Source organism: Chelmon rostratus, chromosome 18 (assembly GCF_017976325.1).
Source record: "Chelmon rostratus isolate fCheRos1 chromosome 18, fCheRos1.pri, whole genome shotgun sequence".
NCBI lineage: Eukaryota > Metazoa > Chordata > Actinopteri > Chaetodontiformes > Chaetodontidae > Chelmon > Chelmon rostratus.
Window position 1 is genome coordinate 13,415,330 of NC_055675.1, and position 25,107 is coordinate 13,440,436.

Below are 25,107 nucleotides of genomic sequence, written 5' to 3' on the forward strand. Positions count from 1 at the left end.
TTTCCCTTTTTATAGATAATTTTTTGTCATATTTTTAGCTTTTTACACAGCTTAAGATAAACAAACATGACAGAAAAGATAAGAGTGAGCTAGATGCAAAAAATCTATATATGGATTTGTGTCTAATACGTCACTGTCTTTGCGCTCTACCTCTTCCTAGTTACTCCTTGTACCCCTTCCCAGTGCAAGGAGAGGAACTGAGAGGAAAAACGAGTGCTTATGAAAATTCGAATGAAAACGCAGCGTGTCTGTAATTGAATACGGACATCTGAGTCTTGACACGAGGGATTCAAGCTGCAGACGGGATGAATGTGCCTCGCCTCCCATTTCTCTAGCCTCCATCAATCATCACACATCACCATGATGAGCAGGGCATTGGCCGTTCCAGCTCAATAAGAACCCATCAGTGGCAGAGAGGACTGAACGAGGAAGACAGAAACCAAGGGAGAGGAAAAGAGCACAAAAATACTCAAAGAGAGGGAGCGAATATACTGTAAGCTGTGTTGCATGGAGGAGTTTTACTAAACTTTGCATAATCAAATCTGGTCAAATATATGCATGCTCTGAGTGCAGCTGCAGCGATAATAAAGTCAACTGGCAGCATTTAGAGCTGGATTATGCATAGGACTGAACAACACAGTGACCTAAAGTGGCAGGTACAATACATTGTTGTTGTTTTGCTAATATAATCACTAAGAATACCCTTCCCCTGAACATGTATACACACAAACACAGGGGCACACACGGCCACTGTCAGTGCTTGAGCAAACAGCTACGGAGGAGAACCCGGTCTCCAATTCACTCCTGGGGCAGACCAAGGCCACATTGTGCTGAGAAAGGTATCAGCCTAAGTTTACCATCCAAACGTACACTTGACACCAGGGGAGTGGCCTCAACAGTCCATAGTTTATCCCATTGTGTAGCTCCTTTTGGCTTTCAGCAGAGAGAATAATCTAGGTCAGTCACAGGACACCATGGTGCTCCATTTCCCAAATACTTGGCTATTACTGACTGAAGAGTCAGAGTCAAGAGGTTTCTTCTTAATTCAGTTTGCAGAAAACAGCCATAAGCCCATGAGTAGAGTGTAGTCTTTTAACAAGATTTTAAGCCATCATTGCATGGTTCAACCTTTTTCCCTTTCTTTTTTTCTGTTTTGGCAGTGAGTTATCAGCTCTAAATCACATTTAGACTGTAACAACACGGAAGATGTAAGTCTAAACAAGTGCGTTTATTTTTAAAGCTGGAAAGCATGAGCATACCCTTTTTGTCCGCCAAGCAGCAACTGGCACATATAAAATACTGCCAGGCTGAACATTAAAAAAGCAAGACAAATCCTTTCTGAAACTCATCAAAGTGATGTGGTGAGCGACGGAATGCTTGCACGCATTCAAACACAGCAGCTGTGGTCTAACTAGTGGACAGAAGAGGTGTGGCATCACAGTAAGTACCTTCTGTATAGATATAGAAACAAACAGACAAAATTACTACGCAAGTGACCAAGAAGGAGAAGTAAAAGGTACGTAACCCAACACTTTTCTGTATGATTCTGTATGGACACAGATGGCAAATATTGATTTGCCAGGCATGGTGCACTGTGATCATCACGGAAAAATAAATCATCCTCAAAAAATGTTTAAAGCTTAAAAAATCTTCATTTAACTAATCTGATTTTTCCCCAGCATACTTCACTTTAGTACTTAACTTTTACTTTTATATTAATGTGTTCAGAAATATTGTTCTGCTTAAACATCTACCCCTGGAGTCATATAGAGGAGTTATGGAACATGAAAGAAAGAGAATGAGGGCAGTACCCTGAAGAAAAGGGGAAAGACATAAAGAGAACTGTGGTTGTAAACTCTGTCACAACCAAGGATGGACAGATTTACGGACAAAGCAGGGGAAGGAGGTGGTGGAGGCAGTGGCAGTGAGACACAAGGAGCACCAGTCAGACAGGCAAACTGAGCCCTGGTGTCCCTCTGTTAGGCCAGTTCAGACCGGGGACAGAAGCAGTATTATAGAGCTGTGGGCCTGGCCAAGAGGAAGAACAATAGCTGCTGTGTGCTGGAGCTGCTGGAGCATCCTAACAGCTGGGAGATAGGAGGTCTGTCTGTGGCACGTACAGGGGCGTTTCACATTGCACACACACAGAAATGTTCTCTCTCCCTCTGCCTTTACCAAAATCCCTGGCCCACCTTCTTCCAACCTCCTCCTAATGCCAGGCAGCCATCACTCATTTTACTCTCATCTCTTTCCCTTTCTCTCTCTCTTTCATTATGCCCTGTGTTATTCTGTGTGTCCTACCATCACCCCGCTCCACCTCTGTGGAGAGAGACAAAAGAGAGCTACAGAAAGAGAGATATTCTTCTTGCGAGCATGAGAAAGCCAGAGACTGGCAGAGAATCAGAGCAATGTCAACAAATAAGAGAGGTCCAAAAGCCTCCGCAGGAGGCATGCCAAAGCTCTTCTATCACGAGGGTCTCTGAAACACAGAGAAAAACATGAGAACTGCAAGCTGTGCAGGAATGTCATCCCTCGCAGCAAAGAGTTCACAAACAGCATCAGATAAAACCATGGCAATATGTTCTGTTCTATTCTGGGAATACACCTGTAGGTAAGGCCATTTGTCGGGTAAACCAAGCTCTATTATATAGACTCATGTATCAAAGAGCAGGTTATATGGATAGACCCTTCAACTTCCTTACTTTTCAACTGTGTTTACTGTTTTCCTGCAAGCTCGAAAATACCACGTATAATATCAAAAGGCCAGGAGGTACCCACTTGGGAAAGAACTTGCCTCAAACAAAACAAAAGCGCTGATTTAGGACCACAGCAGGCACACCTCAGCATACATCCACTCAGAGTTGAGTGAGGGTGAATGTGATCACTGATTCTGTAAGTGTCATATTAAGGAGAGACACTGGACCGCATCTTGAAGGCAACTTTAATTTCAGCCAACATGACAAATGTTTTATGTCTGAGCTGTTGTGAAACTTAGCCTATAGCTTCCACTCATGTCAGTCATCTGATAGTTTGGATGCCACTGTTGCAGACTGATAAATATAACAGCTGCAAGGGCCCTCAGAATATTTTGTTCAAGGAGCCAGCTGCTTTCACATACAGTAACCTATACATTTCTACATAAATAATCTAGGCTTTGCTGGAAAATGTACACATATAGTACAGATTGCATGTATCAAAATGTTCTTGGTTTAATTATGAATGTAATGTCTTTTAATTCAGTGAAAGAATATCTTCTCTATGCATTTCATTGTATGATGGCCCAGACGGTGCAAGTGTATACAGCTATGTGTCTACTTTTAGTTTTAAGAATCAGAAACCCTTTCAATGTTTTCTATTGATATGGTGTCTTGACTTAAAGAATTCCAGCTTGTGTAAAAATAAAGATCTGATCTGCACAGAGAAAAGTAATTCTTTACTCTCATTATAAAGTGAACAAATAAGTAAAATCCTTCATTTCATATACATCACATGCTGCCATTACTACATTTACACCACATTTATCCCCGGTTTGTGTCTCTTGCGTATTATCATTAAATTCAAATGTAATTTTAATACATCAAAGGCACAAACTGGTCCCACTAATCCACTGGCAAAAGCTGCAGGCACAGCAGCATACATAGACTTTTATCAATGGCTCTGCAGCTGATGCTTCATTCATCACCAAACATGGATCTTTCCACTACAGGCTGCTATTATTTTACTACTGTATTCTGAGAGGCAAACCATTGAATATGTTGCTTGCGTCGCTGTAGACAAAAGTGTTTCCTACAGCATCCTAAGACGACCCTATGTTGGGTTTAAATTGACAGGCTGCAGGAAATCTGGTCAGTTTAATGTAAGGTATATACCGCACAGCACCACATGAGCTGGTGCCGTGCAATGCAACGAATCCTCAAGCTGTCACCAGATATAAAAAAAAAAACCATGATCACAACAGTCACAAAACGACACTGTGCTTCATGCCCACTTTTCTAACTGCACTTGAAGCAGTACAAAGAAGGTTTCGAATTTCACAAAGCATGATTTTCACTGGGCTGGAGGCTACCATCCCCCATGACTGCAAACCAAGCTGGCTGGAATAGACCCCAGCCCCTATCCTCTCTGAGTCAAGTCGATGCATTCTTAGTGGGAAAATTAAATCACGTCGCGCCGACGCCAGCGGTCCGCCTAATCACACTGTACCAACCTGAAACTCTCCAACCAAATGACGAATAAGGAAACGTTCAAAGGAGATTTGTGGCATGTTCCCATAATGTCAGATCATTTGCGGGGCATTGCAAATGTTTTCTCTCCGGTTTCTCACCAACATGATATTCTCACTACAGAGTAATATGCGAGCTCATGCAGATGTGGAGTTATGTCATTTAGCACCTCTCAAGCAGTCCCGTTACAGATGTGTCGTTTATTTTTCATCTATAAACATGCTAATTGTACTTTTAAGGGTTTTGACCACTTTGGAGTCCTAACGTTGTCAACACTGCCACATTTTTCACCTGCGTATTGGGTTAGTGTGGTAGTCAGTGACGGTCAGGCAGTGTTAAATTACCAAGACCGTTATTAGTCAAGCAGCTTCAGGTTAAGGTTAAAATGTTAACGGTACAACATGGTGACTCGGTTTTAAGGCAGACTGTTACTGCTGTGTTGAGATGCAATAACGTTGACGTGACGTTACTAAAGTCTCATCTTAAAGTTCAACTTAAAAGAAAAGACTTCAGTAAGCAATGATAAAAAAATATTACCTGATATGTTTGTTTAAATTCCTCTTATTTTCTTTCCATCCTTACTGAGCAGCAGAGCATGCCACCGTGTCCAAGAATTTAAATCCCCGGGTCGGATCCATGATTGTACTGTCTCTGTTATCAAATGTACTCCTGCTGGAAGAGGCGGCGGCGGAGAAGAATCCAGGCACCTTTTTTCAAAGGGAACCTCAGGGTAGATATTGGTGGTAATGCCGTTAAACTTGCTCCGGTGAAGCAAAACAACAGGTTTCGTAACAAAAAATATATCCGTTAGTTTTTCCCATATGCGACAAAGATGTTATTTCCACAGTAGCAGTGTAAAATGACGTTTGTTCCTACGAAAGTGTCCCCGTTATAATCTGTGATAATGGTACTTACCACTCTATTGTTGGGGCGCGAGAAAGCGGTCCATGCAACTGCTGCTGCGCTCTTGGGAGGCTCGAGGATAACGTGCGCGCTCGCAGCACAGGCTAGTTACCTCAAACCGTCACGTCCATTCATCCAATCGACTTTAGCGAAGGACGTCTATTTGATTATTCCAAAGCCCACTGTACATAATAATCACATTATTACACAGTTAATCGATATTTTGTGCAATGATTTCATGATATCACGTTGACTACATTACAAATTCAAATGGAAAAGGTTTACGTTGTGTTCCTCTTCGCTTTCTTTGATGTTAATTATACAGTTTTGCTACAACAAGACCAACTGACAGCTATAGACATAGGCGCTGGAAATGGGTGCAACCAAAGACTAGTTTCATCATAGATTCCTGTGCCAAATATAATGTTTAATTGAAATATTCAATGTCTACAAAATGTCACAAGATAGTAAAAATTGAATAATTATTAAAAAAAAAAAAAGAGAAGTTGGAACCAGAAAATGTTTAGCATTTTTGCTTAAAATTATTAAATGATCGATTATCAAAATAGCTGCCCATTAATTTTCTATAAATCAGTAAATATCTTTTTTTTCTAATATCGTTTAAACTCTAGTACTGTTTCTATCTTGAGTACAAAACAAATTCACTGCAGCATTGATGTCTTCTTATATCTTCTTATATAAATCACTATATAAATCAATTAACACTCTTAAATTCTCCACATATGTACATATTTTGTTATCCATTATCGTAATGTAGGTTGGTAACATTCAATGCTGAAGTGAAAATAATGAAGATTGAAGCTTTTTCCCCCATTAAAAAAAAGAATCTTTAAAATTATTTTAATTTGTCACAACGGAAGTACCGCCCTTCTGCTTCCGGCGTATTCACAACATCCAAGATGTCTGCTGCCATAGCTTCCCTCGTTTCGTACGGTAGCGATTCTGATTCAGAAAATGAGTCGGAATCTAATACCAGTGCCGAGAAAGCGGACCCAGTGGACCCGGACGCAACAGCCCACCTTAAACCCTGTCATACGACGACTTTGGCTGTTCTCAATTCTGCTCCCGAGGTCGCCGTTAAGGTGCGCTAAGCTAATCAAGCTAGCTAACGTTAGCTTAACGTTACAACCTAACTAACAATATTCTTCAAGTTACATGCTAGTAGTTGCATTATGCTTAAACATAATAATGAGATATACGATTTCAATGGATAACGGGAAATTCTGAATACGTGATTCTTAAATGCGTGGCGTTAACTATTGTTCTTAAGGATAGCGACTGAAACAAGTAGCGATTAGCGGGAAACATTGAGTGTTGAACAGGAGAATGTAAAGTTATTTTGTTTGTCTAACGTTTTAATGGCGCCTTAGCCTTCGGTGTTATGTTTTATCTTGTGTCTGATACACCAAACAGTTACCTGGCATTGTATTGGCAGTAAATCAGTGAGACTTGGTTTGCTAATTTGTACATCTTCATATTTAGGAGGCTGTTGAGACTGGCACACACCTGGACCCCTCATTGAAGGAAGTCACTTATAACCCGACATATGAAACTATGTTTGCGCCAGAGGTAAGTTTTGGAATTGATAAAAGACACCTAGAGATGGGTCAAATATGTAGTATAATAATACGTAGTATGAGACAAGATTTTAAGCGACATTTAGTTTATTGTATTATACGCACACAGCCTAAAGGTTGTATTTTCCTGCTGTAGAAGGCTTTTATGATTCTTCTTTCTCTTAGAGGGCATTGTTGGCGTGACTGTTTGTGTGTATGAATGAGACACCAAAACGTAGCAGCATAGTTTTTTCTTGTTCATTCGCAATTGACAATTTCTGGAATATTTTGTTTTACAGTTAATTCTGTTTTTATTGTTAAATTCTGCCTGTGTTTCTGCATCACTGAAATCTTAGGCCCTACTCTAATGTCACAATTTCCCATTGGAATGAATCTAGTGCGCTATCTAATCAATTTAATTACTCTTACATAAATCAGAAAGTCCGATGTTATTGAAATCATACTTCTACGATATTAATTTAACAAAAGGGCCGTGCGACTCATTCCTTGCAAGGGTCCACAAAAGTTTCATTTTAATACTACTGATGATTTTGTATTGCTTCCTCTTAGTTTGGGCCAGTGAACCCATTTAAAAGCCAGCAGATGGCTGCCCCCAGGAACATGTTGTCCGGCTATGCAGAACCGGCTCATCTCAACGACTTTATGTTTGAACAGCAAAGGAGGACCTTCTCTACCTTTGGTAAGCTCATCTGTGACCTCTGCGTTGGGTTTAAATGATGCAATCAACGTATTAATCGTGTTTGAATTTTAATTACCTTTTTACTGCTCTTTCTTCACTCTGCTAATAGGTTATGCTTTAGATCCATCTGTTGATACACACCAGGTGTCCACTAGTAGCTATATTGGTGCAGTGGATGAGGCTGAGAAAAATAAAGGTAATAATTTTTCACACCATATTTCTCGTGTGCTTGTCTGCGCCTGACTGTAAAAATCAGACTTTATTTAGTATGTCTTCTGATTCAGAATCATAAGGTCTTATGGCTCTTCCTCCAGGGCTAACTGTGTTTGAGAGTGGACATAAGAAGTCAGAGAAGAGGAAAAAGGTCAAAGGTGGAAATGCAGAAGAGATTGACAACTTCCTTGGACCATGGGCAAAATATGCAGATGAGAAAGATGTGGCCAAACCATCAGAGGTAATGCTTTGTTCAACATTTAATTTGACCATAGAGTGTCTGATATTGTTGCTTTTTTCACACATTAACCAACGTTCTGCTTAATGCGATAGTAAGGCAAGAAAATAATTCACCCTCCATGCTAGAAGGATTGCAGTTGGGCACTATAATAGATACACCGGCTATCACAAATATGTGTAATCTATTGTTGTGCTTTTATTATTTTGACTGAGCTAAATAGCCTGAATAAGTGCCATTGTCTTTATGCCTTATTGGCATAAAACATGATGCAAATAATTCACCTCTAAAATTTTTGTGCTGTCAGTATTTGCATTAAAAACCATAAGAAGGGGTTTCAGTCACTGAGCATGCACAGTTTTCAGCACAACAATAAAAGCTCACTTGCAGTACTCGACTGTGGCCTTTTGAGCATCGTGTAGATATGTACTCTGTATAAAAGCTTTGTAATCTGGTGGTATATTGCACTTTTGTAGATGAGACACATGGTGGGGCACATGCTGCTTAACAGTGGACATGTGACCCCACCCACCCACACAACTGTCTAAAACTAAAAGAGTTGGCCTGATTAATCCCTTTACACCAGGGCTTTTGCACAGTCTGTCCTCAGCACTGTATCCCAGAACAAATTTTCAGGTTGTGATGAATTTTTATTTACAGGAAGAGCAGAAGGAGCTGGATGAGATCACAGCCAAGAGACAGAAGAAGGGAAGGAATGAGGAAGACGCTCCGGCAGAAGAGAAGACCATTCTCCATGGTACTGTGGCCCTTTCTAATCGTGACATTAGAATGACACTCAGTGAAATGAGTTCCTGATATATTTTTATTATTGAAATCATAGTTTTTATTACCAGTGCGTACACAGTATTCCTTTTGAGATTGAACCTTCATTCTTAAAAATTGAGATTGAAAGTTGTCGAGTTTGATTGTACCACACAATTTTCCTTTGCAGATGAAGTTTGCACAGTTGTCATGGAATCCGTATTTTAAGGACTTTTTGTTCATTTGTCCAGTCATTGTCTTTGTCATTGTGTTGTGTTGCAGAGAAATCTGCTGATGTTAGCATGCTAACCAACTAGCCCTGGCCAGTCTTGCCCTGTAATACCGCTTTGTACCTCAAGAGGTGGTGGGGTGTATGCGAGTGGCTACGTTTCACTAATGATCTTAGCTTTTCAAGTAAATGAACTCACAGAATGTCAAGAAAAGAAATATTCTGGCATCCGTTTTACTCACTATGCCGAAAAATACACATCATCTGAATTCAAGTTTCAGTCAAGGTTCAATCCTTATCCAGTTGTATTTGCAGGAAGGCTCCCTCTGTGCTTCGAGGTCTTCGGGGCAGACTCCAGTCAGCCAATAAGTCCACTAACTGCATGGCTAACTGAGCTAACTAGCTAACGGCTGCTAGTAGCTGCAGCAAAGAGTATTGTGAGCAGCAGATAGCCGTTACTCTGCAGATATGCTGCCTCCTATTTGGTTGGAGCAAACTTCGCCAGGTGGCCATGTCTTACATGTTGTCCCGTTGAGGACATCCAGCAGTCCAGTCTCCTTTAAAAACATGTATCCAAATGCTGCAGGATTTTTCTTTCATGTGATATTTTGTCTCTTCTTTGTTCTCCCCCCAGTTAAAGACATGTATGATTACCAGGGCAGGTCCTATCTCCACGTCCCGCAGGATGTGGGCATCAACCTGCGATCTGCGGATGCTCCAGACAAGTGTTACCTGCCTAAGAAACAGATTCATGTCTGGTCTGGACACACCAAGGTCAGTGGGAAGGGATGTAGATCTTTTCTGTGTCTTTGAACCAGTTAAGAGGAGCTGGAGGTATTGTCTATGCAGGTTTTGCTGATGGTAACTTCAAGTAAAGTGTTGTTTCAAAGTAATCCTGAAATACAGAACAGGTGAAGTGTCACATAGGTGTCTGTGGATGCAAAGAACATTCCATTATGCAGTCCTTGTCAGAATTTCTTAGGCAGTCAGTAAAAAAACCTCCCGGGTACTTTTGAATAAAATGATAACACGGTCGAATACGAGTCTCTTGTCCCTGACATATCCAAGATTATTCTGTCTCATTCAAAACACCGTCTTTATAATTCAAATATAAAGGCAAACACTGCGTTATTCCAAGAAAGATCTGATTCAAGCTTTAGATCTGCCAATGTGCTTCAGGGAGAGAGAAATCACTCAAGTTTTAAATTGGCTTCTATCCACTTTGTGCAGGAAGTAACAGCCTTCAGAGTCTAATTTGAAATACAAAGAGGTTTGAAAAGATAATAAGCATGTGGAAGTGCCGATGTTGAGATAATAGATGGAGGGTGGCCCATACGGTGTCAAGTTTGGTGACATTTTTTTGAGAAAGTTTGGTAACTTAAAAGTCGTCGTAATTTCTATGACTGAGGCAGATGTGGTGCAGCCTTTTCCTTAAAAGTTAGCGATGCTTTTGTCACCTTTAGTCTATAGTAACTCTAACACTAGCATACAAATTTAGTTACATCAGTTTCTCCTCTTTCTCTGTGTATTTTCCAGGGCGTCAGTGCTATTCGACTGTTCCCTAACTCTGGTCATCTGCTGCTCTCCTGCTCCATGGACTGTAAGATCAAGGTAAATAATCACAACATGGTGACATAAAAAGCAGCACAGAAGAGTGAATTCACACACACACACACGATTTCTGTGCTTTTATGGGTTTGAAAGTTTCTTTGTTCCGTGCTGCTATTGAGAAGATTCAAGGCTTACTTTCTACAATCAGCCTGATACACTGCTACAAAGCACAAAACAAAATATATTAAGGCTGGCTAGCTTTCTTATTAATCTTAATCATTTTTTTATTTATTGTTCTCACAACCCAATTCGGTTTTCATTTGATTTATTTCTGCTGGCTTAATGTAATGAAGTCTTGGGGCTCACTTGAGGTTTCATCTCCTTCTCTCCACAGCTATGGGAAGTGTACAGCGAGAGGAGATGTATCAGGACATTCATTGGTAAGAGATGTTAAATTATGCTGTGGTAAACTTTTACAAACTTTAATAAGTCACGGTATGACATGAAGAGAGTAAAATGGTAACAGAATATTAGGAAATGACACCATCAAAGTAAAACTCTTTACAAACAACAACGGCTCGTCAGCAAACATGCTGACGTGGAATATGCTTGAGGTCTGAAATGCATGTGTTTTGAGAAATACACAGCTGTGACAAACTGTGAACTCAGCATTACTGGAACACTACTAGCACGTCAGCTGTTGACAGAAAGTTTTTTTTTTTTAATAGATGGGGTCTGGGGGGTGTAGGCTAATGGTGTGTAGGTCACTCTTACACTCTTCCCAGAGACAGCACACCTTCTGAATAGAGATTGTTTGCAGCCGCGGTTCTGCTTGTCAGCTCCTTCACAGAATATGCATAATTCAGCAGCCCAGGGGCCGAGGGGAGCGAGGGGCAAGGGAGGGCACAAGACATGGAGAGGAGTTGGCGTACGGGAGGAGAGAACACAGTTTAGGAGTGAATAAACTGACAATGACTGAGGCTGAGGGGCAGAGCTGCAGATGATGTTAATTATTTTTTTCATCAGATGAGGGTTTGAAATATGCAGCCATGTTGTGGAGAGCATATTAGATTTCCACCTTGTTGTCGTTGCTGCTGTGCTCTCAGCTCTATCATCTGCTGTCTGGTATATTTTTTTTTCTACAACAGCATAATAAATTAATAAACTCTCAAACTTTTATTCTTTTTGTGTAAAAGAAGAGTTTTTCGCCGCTGTTTGATTCTCCCTCTACGGAAACTATTGCTTAATGTTGCCTATTATCTGAAATCAAACCATACAATAGGATAGGAAACTGCACACCTGTTAGTCAGCATTTGTAGTTTGCTCGAATTATCAAGATAGAAAGAACGGTTATGAATTTATTCGCTTGGAGGATGTACATGAATGAGCAGGCGTATCATTATGTGCATTTCATGTTTGGATGCAGTCTGTGACAAAGCATATATTTGATGATGTGTGCCCTGCTTTCAGTAGTTTGTGCATCTGTGTTTTTCCTGTCCACACACACACACACACCAAAGCTTTCTGCAGCGTTACCATTGGTATGGCAGCAAGTCGGGTTAGAGCAAGCGAGCAGGCAAGCAGGCAGTCGCTGAGCCTCAGTTGGCTCTGTTATCGCCGTGGAAACAGTGTAGCCGTGATAAAAGCCAGTTTTAACAAGGGAGGCGTCTGCATGCTCCGAGCCCACAGGGACCTCACCTACACTGTATGAGAAAGAGCCAAAGGGTTGCATAGATTGGGATTAGGAAGAGAATAAAAGAAGGTGGAGAACAGTTGAAAAGACAGAGCATGTAATTTTTTTTTCTCTTTCTCCTCCTCTCTCCTCTGCGAGCTCATTTAAAGATTCCATTTCCCTCGTCTCCCACAGCCCACATCATCTTTCTTCCTCAGCATCCCTTATTTCATGTAACCAGATTTCACATTCCTCAAATGAATTGGGTATCAAAGGAAGTTTAGCTGGGGCGAGACTTGGTAACAGGAATGAGAAACGTTTGAGTGAATTCTTCTAGCGTATATTTACATTTGTGTAATGTGTGTGTAAATTTCCCCTGCGTATGCTAGGTCATAGCAAAGCTGTGCGAGACATTTGCTTCAACAACACTGGGACCCAGTTCCTCAGCGCTGCGTATGACCGCTACCTCAAACTCTGGGACTCTGAGACAGGTAGGCTGTACCTCCCTCATGTCACTTCTAGTTCTTCAAAATTACTAAATCAAGGGAGATATACTCTACATGAATGCCTCATTGTGATGGGCATTTTTTCCTCTAGTTTCTGACAATCTGCAGATGAATTGATAATGAAATTAAATGTTTGCTGCCTACAAATATTTGTATTTGTAGTAATTCCGTATTCCATATAGAGGTCAATTCAACATTACTCTATAACTAGACCCAAACATGACTTTTTATATAACATATGATAAAATACAGTCACACAATTCCACAAAACTACCCACCATGTCTGTCTCATTTTCCACCCCTCTCAACTCAGGAGTGCCAATCCAGCAGAGGGCAGAAAAGAGTTAAATCCCCCTCTTTTTGTTAACAGGATCCCATGTGAGGCCACATCATCCAAATACTTAAGTCTCCGAATTGCTTAACTACACGCTCACTCAAGTTCCTTACTTTTCCTATCAGTTGTCATGTTGTTTAGTAAATAAGTTCAGTTTCAGTTTTTTATTCCAGATATATCCCAGTTGCAGTTAAGCACTGGTTGTAATCCAGATATTATGTTAGTGAAAAGCCCTCATTCTTATCTGAAGGGCCTCTCGGTGTTGACAGTTTCCTGTTCTCTCAGCTCAAGCACTAGTGGAAGCATCATTCCTGTGGTGATTCAACTCTGCTGAATGAATACAAAGAAACACAGAATTTTCTGTGTTACGGCTGAGCTGTCCCTACCTGCAGGGGACAGAGCATACAGCATTGAAAGTTTCAGTCTGTTCTTAAATTCTAAACAACTTGAGCGTAGCTTTCTGAAACTGCCACTGTGGGTTATTCTGGAGCTTTGACTCTCTCTCTCCACAGGCCAGTGTATCTCCCGCTTCACCAACAGGAAGGTACCTTACTGCGTCAAGTTCAACCCTGACGAGGACAAACAGAGCCTTTTTGTGGCCGGGATGTCAGATAAGAAGATTGTTCAGGTAATGTCGCGATGTGCTGGATTCGGCTCCCACCATCACCTCATGCATACAGGAGTTTCTGTTTATACCCCCTGCACCCACAGAAGCATGAAATACACTCCCATTTCGTCCTTCATCAATAGTATGTGTATTTTTGTCTGCGTGGCTAGAGGTTTCAGCAGCTGACAGGACTAGAACAAGTCATTAATCATGGGCCGCATTAGGGTGGAAGCCGCAAAGAGAAGAGAACAATGTGATGATAGTAGGAAATCCAAAACTGTGATATCATACATTCATGTAAACAGATTTCAGAACAAGTAACCCTGCATTTGGATTTTTGTGGCAGCAGATGCAGAGATGATGATTTTTATGTTCCACAATTCATAATCATAGAGATTGGACCTGACTAATATGGAACTATTTTATTTCATTTTAATCTCAGAAGCATCTTTAACCCTCTGAACCCGAAGAGTTTCTGGTTGTTTTCTTTGTGCCTGTCACATTGTGGTCTTGTGGTCTCATTTTTTACTGCAGGATTTAAGTCCTGCACCTCTATGGAAACAGCACAAACATGGCTAGAAGTGGAGGGAACTTAAAAATGTCTTTTTTCCAGTGTAACTATGTGTATATGTGTGTATATATATATATATATATATATACGTGTATACATATACATGCAGAGTGCAGAATTTAATGATTTTTACAGGAACTGGTTTGTGCAAACAGCTTTCTTTTGGCGAAATTTTAAATGAGGAAATGCCACTGTCTTAATCTTATTTCTGGGTGGTGTAATTTCAACTTTTTTTTTTTTTTTTTAAAGGAAGCACGCCTCTCAAACCTACCGGTGGGGTGTGGGGTTCAGAGAATTAATTGAAAATACATCAAGATGTTGATTTAACAGGCACAAAGTTTGTCGCCCAATTGTCCAGATGAACAGTCATTATCAAAATATCTGGCACAATGATCAGAATTAGTATTAAATCATGTCTCTCTTCTGGGTTTTGAGAACAGATGGCTGCTCTTGTGTGCAGCCGAAGGCTAAGATTAGAATAAAAACCCAGCATAAATAGAATTGGATGTAAAATCTGTTTGGACAGAAGTGCGTCCCATTCGTTTGTTGCCTGGGGGCCGGATCTATGTGGTTGTCTTTCCAAAAAAAAAAAAAAAAAGAAAGAAAAGTAATGTTCAACACTGAGGCCTGTTAGATAGCTAATCGCTGTCATTACCCCACTGCAGATAAGTCATTTTACTGCTTTAATGCAGTTTGAAACTATTCTCAGTGAGTCTCCCATAGCCACGCAATATGAGTTTCTCTTCGCTCCAGTAAGAACATTTTGTTAAGCAGCACCCCAGAAGAAAATGAAACCTGCCACAAAACTAGTTTGGTGGGATTTTGTGAATCCATTTTTATAATCCACCTCATTGTGTCATAGATTAATGTGTTCACCTCTTCTCTCTCTGCTTCTCTGTGTCTCTCTGTCAGTGGGACATCAGGACAGGTGAGGTGGTTCAGGAGTACGACCGTCACCTGGGAGCTGTCAACACCATCACCTTTGTTGATGAGAATCGTCGCTTTGTCAGCACGTCGGACGATAAGAGTCTTCGAGTGTGGGAGTGGTGAGTACAGACTGCAAACAGTTGCACTTTTTAAAATTTGATTGTGCTGGGTTCTTTTTGGTGTTGCAACTCTGAGCAAGGAGGAGAAGAATTAAAAAAAACAAAACAAAATCAAGATCATAGCGGAGAGGGTGTACTGTGATTTGACATGCAGTAGATGTGGTAGATAGTTCCCAGGGGACACATTACTGTGATACAGTCTCATTGAGGTGCATCACCAGGTCCCTTTGTGTTTTGTCTAAGCTCTGTAACAAGAAGACTCGGAAAAGAACATTTAAAAAACAATACATCATCATTGTGTCATGCGCTGCGTTCTCAAGATGCACTCTTGCACCGCTCACTGCTCCTTTCATTAATTGTTGATAAGAAGAGTAGGCAGCAGCAAACCTCCAGACGACCCCTATCTTGGACAAAGCTCGGCCAGCTGTGCTGCTAATCTGCTCTGAGTCATAGCCTCTGCCACGGTTTGCCTGCTTTACATGCATCTGTTACAGTGGGAGCGTCTTTTTTCTTCTCCCTCGAGCTAATATTGTACATTGACAATGCTCCAGCATCAGCCCCTGTGAGTCTGGCCCCTGTTGCCAATTGTATATTTTAATAAATAAGCATTTCTGAAATGGTTCCACAAATTAAATTACAGGAAGGCAGATGTGCTGGGATGACCTGAAGGTCAGACAAAGTTGAATCTCCCCTCCTTTCTCTCGAAATTGAAAAAACAACAACATGCACACGTCTTATTAACAAATTCATGTTCACTTGGGTTTTCCGCAAGCAATTTGTTTTTAGGTATTAGCCATACATGCCCCACTGCAGTCTTTGTCTGCGCTCAATGGCCAATCAAGAGAGACCCTCAAGAGTTGCTTGCAGTTGGTCCAGGGGTCCTGTGGTGATAAACAAACTCTGGTATTTGTTGCTCAAAGATGATAAATATTTAAAGACCAGCAGATAAAGGAAGCTTCCTGTGGAGTCGTGGAAGGGGGGGGCTTTTTATTCAAGGACGTACATGTGTGTAATTTTTTTCTTTTCTTCCCCCTTGTCAGAAGTTCTCACTGCTTGTTTTTTTCTCCAGAGTCTGAGAGATGGGGATTAACTAGTGAAAATATGTTTGGATTTTCACACACTCTTTAAGTCAGAGTTGAAGGACAGAATAAAACGTGGACAGAGCAACATGAAGCAAAAAAAAAAACAGATCTCCAGAGTCTACTTAGTGCACTTGTTTGGGAGGGGGTCTCCCATGAGCTTTTTTAATGCAGCGTGGGAGCGGACGGGCAAATGGTATGTTGGGCCAAAGAGTGGCTTTACTGTCCCTTTCTCCCACGGATACCACCTGGCTCTCGGCTCTAGCTAAACCCCCTTGCTACATAGCAGCATTAGGCTGAATTTACCAGAACAGTCTCATATCTCCAGAATGGAAGTGGAGGCTGTCAGGGCGAGGGAACCCTGAATGCTGACAAAACAAAACTCGCAATGTTTTCAATTGCACTGTATTCAGTGCAGCCCTGGTGGTTGCACTGAATACAGTGCATGATGGCCAGGAGTCACTGAACCAGATTTTCTGTTGTCCATAATTACGGGACAGTCTGTTTAGGTCCAAAATATTTAAATCTCCCCGGGCATAATGTTCAGTCAAAAATAATTCCCAAAGTTAAATGTGAAAATATTCCAGTTTTATGTGTGGTTTTCCCCCGCTGCTTCTTTGATGTTGTTTGTGTCGCATTTAAATGAATTGTGTTTTACAATGATGAAATTACTGCTTCTGTAAATGGAGTCTGGTGGCTGCGGCGAGAACGACATAACGACTGTCTTCGGTTAAACAAAAAATGATTTTTAACAGAAAGGTCTATTTCTGTAGGGATCCTTTCCGTCAGATGGCAGATAGCATGTCAGTGGCAAAAACAAACACTTTTAGCTGACATAAACTGATGGCGTGCAAGCACCTGGTATGTTTACATTGCATGGCTGAAGGCAGCAGAGCTCTTGCTGACTACTGGAAAAACTTTTAAAATTTTTGTCTCCATTAGTGGCTTGGCCACAAAAACATGGGAAAACACGTCCCATTAGCAAATGATATGAGGATTAGTCCTGGTTTGATAAAGTTTTCAAAAAAATGATGGATGGTGAGAAAAGACTGTGAGGCAGCAAATCCGCAAGTCATTCACAGCTCGGTGCAAACGCCTACTCATAATTCATATTCTATCCTCGTTTCCACTCACATACACATAGTTTTCTGGGTACACTACTTCATCTGTGGCAGAGGTTTATCGCTGGTGAGCGGAGAGTTGGTTTGTGCGTCAGGGGAGGATTACAATCAATATAAAATGTGCTGCACTGTGCCAAAAAGGAGAATTAGCTCTCGATCATAAAGACATTGCTCAGAGGGCGATGAGACTGTGGGCTTATCGGGACATTCGGGATGATGATGGATTGACGGAATATAAAGGATGGAGAAAGATGAAAGCATGTTAGAGACAAAGCGGAGGACATGATTGAATCTCAAACCATGAAAAGTAAACTGCTATGTGACCCAAGTGCTCATTTTCCCTCATTTATTTTCAGCATGGACTCTCATTTTCAGTAGTTTTTCAGACTGACTTCAATCATGATTCTGACCTTTTAAAAAATGCCCCCTGCCAAGTCAAATTCAACATGATGTAAATATTTTCCCATCAGTAATGACTATACCAAAGCAGAACTGTGGCAATCATTAGAAAGGGGAAGAAAAGTTACTTTTCTTCTCTGTCAATAGTAATTATGTTTTCAGAAATCCTCTTTTCACATTAGCTCCAAATAATAAACAAAGACAGTCTGTTTCATTTCCTTCTCAGTAAGAGACAATCAGTGATTTCCTTTCTTCTCCCTCCCTTGACACATCCTGCAGGCTGATTAGAAAACTTCAACCTCGCTGCAGATGCTATGCCTGACAAACCAAACCATATATAAAATATACAAACATGCTGTTTTTGTTTACTTCTCTGTCCCCCATGTTGATCGACGCGAAACACCGTAAACGCACTCAATCATCTATTATTCATGAAACAATAGTTTGTCATATGTTTTCCTTTCTTCCTCTCCCATCGCCCTCTGGACGACAGAACATCTACTCTAGTTATTTCTGGAGCTCAGAATAAGAGATCTGATGGCTTTGTTATCTCTTTAGAGTTTAGCTTGGCTTTTCCACAGACATGACAGTGTTTCATGTGTACAAGGGTTTGCATCTCTTGCCTAACTCTTGTCTTCAGCTCTTCAAAGCCCATTTTCGGTCTTGTATGTGTGCACAAGCGCGTTTTTCTCCAGCTGTTAGTCATCGCAGAAAGAGACGGAGACATGGCTTTAGTGTAAGCAGATAGCTAGATGAGAACAAGGCTAGAGCTCTTTAACACATCACTTTATGCAAGCACACACAGAGTAAAGCAGAAAGACGCATTAGTTACACTCAGTTTGCAGCCAGTCTGAGATACACATAGGAAAAAAGTTCATCCTGGCAGGCACACACAGCACTGTAGGTGGAATGATCTTCTGCAGACCACTTACGATCAAGTAGCCAAGTTTCCGATCTCTCACAAAGCAGAGAGACATCACATAAACAGCATAAAAGAACAGAGGCAGGGTGAAAGGGCGAAGTAGGACTTAATAAGTTATTGCATGCAGGTAAATCTTCTTTCAGATTGCATGTAGTTATTTACAAACTGTTGCTGTAATGGTGGTCCTTTCTAGATTTTCACCTGTACTTCAGTAACAAGCATGTTTCAGAATGTTTGTGAATGTTTTTCTTTTGAGCTCTTGCTTCAGGGCTGCGCAGGTTGCTCTCTCATCTGGTGTTTAGCCCATCCTCAAGTGTGCTCACAGCGCTTTGTGCCTTTTTCAGGGACATCCCTGTGGACTTCAAGTACATCGCTGAGCCCAGCATGCACTCCATGCCAGCTGTGACACTCTCTCCCAACGGTGAGTAGTCAAATCACGGCACAACACTCAGAGACACACAGTCAAGCACACAGTACAGAAGACTCTGGGAACATAAACCCACATTGCCAGATTGAAGTTGATTCACACCTTTCAGTGCTGGTCATTGCTGAGAAGAACAAAAATGCAGGCTCAGTTCGTCTAAATACATTTACGCGTGGGATCAGGATCAGGATCGGGCCCAGTCTAGGCATGTTTGATGAATATAGATATTGGCTGTACAAAGCCTGATCCATTTCCAATCCTTTGTTTGTTTTCTCTGGGTACGCCAACTGCCACAAAAGGCTCAATTAGCCCTGTTAAAACACTACAACGTCTCCTTAATGCACAGTGTTGTGAAGCAACGAACTGTAGAGTCGGCACAGCAGCCGGCAGTTTCAATTAATGACATGTCAGCAAGGGGTGAGAGAGAAGCTACACTGGGTAAAAAAACAAAGAAAAAACCCAGCTGGTCTGCCTTTATTTTAATGACATTTCTCTGTTGGCATTACCATCTTGAGATGAAGGGATGCTGTATAGAATATTATCAGTAACCGTCAAAGGGCAAAGGTGTTTGATGGAGTGAGATGGGGAACATGGATGTGCAGACCTGTGATACAGTGGGAGATAGACCTGCTACTGGACATCTGAATTGATGAGTTTCCATAGATACGAGTGTAAACTATAAAGAAGCCAGTTACTGACACAGTAGTCAATTCTGTGAGCAGCGCAAGCCTTAAATTGATACAGAATTAACAGATGGTCTTCTCCTTCTAATCCAACGTTTCCGTTTGAATCAGGAATTCCCTTTTGCACTCCATCAGCTTCCACTACCGTCAAACTCGGCTCCTCTCTCCTCATCTGTCCCTCCCGTCTCTGCCTACTTTGATTTCTCCCTTTCATGTACCCTCCCTGCTCTCTTCCTTCCTTTTTGGCAGCGTTCTTATTTGTCCCACCATGGTTTGTTTCTCTTCAGCGTGTGAATAATGAATGTGTTCTCTGTGGGAGACCATACAGTTTTCTCTCTCGCCTAAATGGCACCCAGCCCCCCTTGGCAGCGCATCCACAGACGCTCTCCTAGTTTCCCCCCTCCCCCCGCCTCTTGCCATCTTAAGGAAAGAGACCGAGCCTGAGTGCACCGGTGAAATTGGCGAAGTTGTTTTCATTCTCCTGCACCTATTGCATTTGACATTTGTTGACAGTCGTGTCTTTTTCGGTTATGTTTTGTGAGGGAGGATGTAAGAGGAGGACACACACACATGCATACACACACACAGACGCACAACACTAGATCTCTTTCTCATACCACATTAATAATTTCCATCATGTTTCCTTTCAAGAAGTGCAGTGAGTCGTGTAATGCTTTGACACTGAAGCGCTGCCTCTTATCACTGTGTAGTGACTTTGAGGCAGTGGCAGAAACGCTCCGTAAAGTAGATCTCAGCTGAGCAGTCACTGATGAAAAACCTCTTTTCATTTTCCCTTAAATTGCCTCAGTCTTTCCACTCTAATGACGAGTTTGTGGCCTTTTCAGAGTGTCGTCAACCCAATCTCAAATTTCCATTTTTGTTTCTTGTTTTGCTTCTGTCCTTGAGGCATATTTCCTCCAATTACTATGTACCTGTTGGTAAAAATATAAATATTTGACTCTACTTGATGTCCGGCTGTATTAGACTTGTTAGACTGCCTGCCAGCATCATGATACCACATTCAGAATACGAGTTGCTGCTTGTTAAAGATTTGGCTGAACAGGAGACAAATGAGACAAACTGGCACTTTTAAACTTGTTGTGACAACTTTTAAAAATTATTACTGCTAACAAAAACTGTCCCTACTTGAATCAGATCTTTCTTTTCAGTATTTTTTGTAAATATGTCGTATCATGTTACTACAGCAGTATTCAAATACACAGCAGTGTCACAGATTAGCTGTTAGCTTCATGCTCTTTGCACGTTTCTATCGGCAGGTAAATGGCTAGCATGCCAGTCTATGGACAACCAGATACTGATCTTTGGAGCCCAAAACCGCTTCAGACTGAACAAGAAGAAAGTCTTCAAAGGCCACATGGTGGCTGGCTATGCCTGCCAAGTGGACTTCTCCCCAGACATGAGGTAAGCCCTTACTTTGTTCCTTCATTTTCTGATAAAGGGCAACATTACACAGCAGAGATTGTCACAGCTAATAAGTTGTTTATAATAGCTTATCAGTTTTAACTGATAAATATGTAATAGAAATGAAAACAGAGTTACGAGGGTTGGAACTGTCTCAATGAGTGGATATTTAAAAAAAAAAAATACAGCCCAGCAATTCCGGGTTCAAACCCGTTCTTCTTTCAACAGAAGGAAGCAGCTCAAACGGAAAAAATTAAAGCAGCAACTAGCTGCTTTCTGACTTCACACTGATGAAGCTAGTTTAATTCTGTTTAAACAAGGAGCGAGACCAATCACACACTTCATCAGCACAAAGCCCTCAACATTTTGAGCCATTGGTCTCCACTTCATCAGATTTGAACAAAACTGTGTGTATGTTCAGGAGCTAGCACAGGATGCCTCCACTGACTTAAGTCAGGATTGCCAACGGCATCTTGAGTTATGAGCAAATATGTGATAAGGCACACCCACTTGCATCAATCAGTACAGCACTTCAGATTTTGGATAATACCTGCCCTCAGAGCATGCTCACCCCAGTTGGAGAAATTGTGTCCACTGGGTTTTAAGGTACACATTTTTGGTATTTGTGACATGTCCTATAGGTCGGGCTGAAAATGCATCAGTAGGCCCACTTCCAATCATTGCCTCAATATATGTACCCAGGCTTATGATGATTGGACAAGTTAATTGTTAAATTGTTAACATGTGATGTCCATTTTCCTGCTTTGCTCTGTCGCCATGTTATCCAGATACGTAAAAACACATAATTAATGCAAGGTGCAAATGCATCATGATCAGATCTGATTGACCACATCTGGAGGTAGTAGATCGCATTGTGTTCAGACCTTAGGTAGTTGTAAACGCAACAGATAATTGATGTTAGCTAAAATAAAATATGGTTGTTCAAATTTAGAGAGAGGCTGAAAGAGGCGCACCTCTTATTGCTGATTGTACCTGTGTTCGGTGTCACGAAAGATGAGTTATTCAACAGAACTGTGTGAAAAATGAACGCAACAGAGGTGAAAATGAATGATTACAGAGAGAAATAACTGTCTGCAATGGTGTGTCTTAACAGCTGATCTGCTGTTAACAAGGAAAGTGTAAGCGGAAGTGTAAACACAAAAGGCAACATCAGATCGTTCATTATCCAGGTAATATAACTGCCCACAGATCCCATTTTAATGTCGGGTGGAAATGGGCTGACAGAAGAGACAGCATTGTAAAGAAGCTCGACTCCTTTCCTCTAAAATGCCTCCAGTCAACGAAGAGCTGTGGAAAAGAGGCTTCATATGTCTAAGCTCTACAATGAGAGCTAACTAGGACAGTCCAGGGCTCTAATTTCAGCCAAAACACCCATTAAGACCTGTTTTTTTCCCTTCCTCTCACCCACCGCCATCACCACCACCCACGTGTGTTAGCAGGTGCCCTAACTTCCTTTCAGTATCCATAGCAACACTGCAACTCCTGGCTGGACTAAAATACCAAGAAATTCAGACTCCCACCTTTTGGCAGGTGAGGTGGAGACTGAAGCCATTTTTAGCAAAGTGCTAATCTTTCCATCCTCCACCTCCCTCTCTCTCTCTCTCTGTTTTTTTTTTTCTTTTCCTGGACCTTTTCCTTTCTACCAGCTATGTGGTGTCAGGAGATGCGGATGGGAAGCTGAACATCTGGGACTGGAAGACCACCAAGCTTTACCACAGGATCAAGGCTCACGACAAGGTGTGCATAAGCGCCCTGTGGCATCCGCATGAAACCTCCAAGGTCATCACCTGCGGATGGGATGGACAAATCAAACTCTGGGACTAGAGCTACCTTGGTGTGTTTGGGGAGGGGGGTTCTGGGAAATGGACAGAACTGATGTGGTTCATCAAAGAGTGTAGCCACGGGGCTGGTATCCAGTCTTATTGTAAAAGTGTATTTTTGTATCCTGTCGTGAGAGCTCAAAATATGCACTCATGTATTATCTGTACAAACACAAGCAGACTTTAAAAAATTGTTTCTACTGCAAAAAATGCATATCACAGGGGTACCTTTTTTTTAAATACGTGTTTTTTTTTGTTTTAACTTTCAGTGTCCTGTGTATACCAATGTTGTTCTTGCTAAAAGTTCATTTTCAATTGTGCGACCATCCCTTTGTGGAAATAAACATTCTGTAAATTTGACGGCTTAAGAAAATGAAGCATTGTTTCCTTGGAAGAAATGTTTTTATTCGACACGAAATCACGAGGAGCAGACAATCCTTTGTTTCCGCTCCTTATTAAACCGCATCAAAAGATTTGGCAAATGACATTCATCGGGTAATTTTTGAATGTGGATTATGTTTTTTTAAGTTTGTTGATGAAGTTCTGGTGCAGCGGAGATAATGGAGTAGAGCCAATTGAACACCAGAGACAGACTGAAGGAGAAAAAGAAGTGAGTTATACAAAAATGCTTCTTTGTGTGGATCTCGATTGTTGTTTTCTATTATAACCCAGGAAACTTTTTGTGTTTTATTTTTTCTCACGCACTCTCCCACACACCCTCATTCAAATAACCAACAAACACACACAGAAGAAATATAGAGACACTGCTGTTGACATTCTTCACGTAATTGTGGCGTTTTGTGTTCTAGGCGCAGTCATATCAGGGTTCAACAGCAGGGAAGTGTCTGTTCATCTTGTCTGCATTCATTTTCCGCCTCCGGAGCAGATCCCATCTTTGCACCTTTATTACCGACGTTCCTCTGCTCATTTTCTCTGTCTTTCTGTGTGAGCAGCTCCAACGGCCTCCCACAAATATCCACTTAACTGTGAGTGAGGCAGGATCTTTCATCTACCCTACCCCCTTTAACACCGCGTATCCAGTTCCTTTAACTCGTGTTCTCTTTGACTGTGGTCTCTGGGCCAGTGCAGGCCTGTTGTAATCTGGAAAGGTTGTCTAATATTTGGCTGTGGGCCAAGCGCAGATAGAGCCACGATGACAGGGGTGACTGTGACTCAGAGGCTGACCTGCAGTCAGCAACACAGCCACTATGAGGTAGGACATAGAGAGCCTCTGGAGGCAATTACTCTGCCCTTCTACACGGCTGAGGTCATTACAGGCTAGAGGAGGAAGAGCAGGAGGAGGAGAGATTGTAGCTTTGCAAAAAGGTCAGGCCAGATAAGAGCTGTTGGGAACAGCCGTGCTCCAGCAGGAATTTGTGCTGAGGCTTAAAACTCCACGTTACACAAACTTGTGCATTTTCATTCAGAGGCCGTTCAGGCCGAGATTACAGCCCGGCGCCCCTCAAGGCTTCCACTCTGTGTTCACCCAGCTCAGGGTGTAAGCACTGCTGGCGTTGAGGACGTTCTTATGCAGGAAGAGGTGAGGTTTGGCGGGGTCGCTGTGGACATGGAAGAGGCGCAAGTTGGCGCGTTCGAGCTCCTTGAGCAGGCTGAACCAGTACCGCACCACGGACGGGTCATCGCCGCCCACCTCAAAGCCCGCCCAGTGCAGGTGAACCTCCAACAGCAGCTGACCCACTGAGTCCAGAACTCCTTCCAGGATCAAATTCTCCAGAATCTTCCACTCCGCGCTCTCCATATCCGCCTTCAGTACATCCACCTACAACAGGAAGAAAGAAAAATCACTTTAGTTGTTTTTTTCCCTTCTTCAGGTAATTAATGAGTTCCATTATAACACTAGAATGACTCTAAACTGTGGAATTATTGAATGCAAAAGCTATTAAAAGATGAAAAGGAGTAAGTGAAGCTTGGCCTTTATTCTTGCTTTTGCAATGTTGATGATGGATTGAGCGAGAGAGCGGTCTGACAAGGTTTGCCGTGTCGGAGCGGAGAGAAAACACTTCACAAGATGAATGTTAATAGCTCCCTTAGGTCATATTCATGTAAAGAGACTCGTGCATGCC

General features: G+C 41.7%; 3 protein-coding genes across 4 annotated transcripts in view; 1 reads left to right on the forward strand and 2 right to left on the reverse strand.

Annotated features, from left to right (window-relative positions):
* Positions 1–4,869, reverse strand: part of wasf1 (WASP family member 1) — a 56,442-nt gene extending 51,573 nt beyond the window's left edge. For both annotated transcript variants that reach the window (XM_041958595.1, XM_041958593.1), the window contains exon 1: positions 4,761–4,869. The gene's annotated coding sequence lies outside the window, so the exon portion shown is untranslated. The remainder of the gene's footprint in view (positions 1–4,760) is intronic.
* A 1,177-nt stretch (positions 4,870–6,046) lies between these two features.
* cdc40 (cell division cycle 40 homolog (S. cerevisiae)) lies at positions 6,047–23,741 on the forward strand. Its single transcript, XM_041959199.1, has 15 exons — positions 6,047–6,229; positions 6,630–6,716; positions 7,274–7,403; positions 7,513–7,599; positions 7,718–7,857; positions 8,515–8,611; positions 9,480–9,619; positions 10,382–10,456; positions 10,791–10,836; positions 12,458–12,559; positions 13,421–13,536; positions 14,999–15,132; positions 18,998–19,074; positions 21,038–21,182; positions 22,850–23,741. The coding sequence occupies exons 1-15, from the start codon at positions 6,047–6,049 to the stop codon at positions 23,025–23,027; spliced, it is 1,737 nt and encodes a 578-aa protein (XP_041815133.1). The 3' UTR covers positions 23,028–23,741.
* The window catches only part of mettl24 (methyltransferase like 24), a 36,733-nt gene continuing 35,035 nt past the window's right edge, over positions 23,410–25,107 (reverse strand). The window contains exon 5 of the mRNA XM_041959200.1: positions 23,410–24,803. Coding sequence (XP_041815134.1) covers positions 24,486–24,803 — 318 coding nt within the window. The 3' untranslated portion in view covers positions 23,410–24,485. The remainder of the gene's footprint in view (positions 24,804–25,107) is intronic.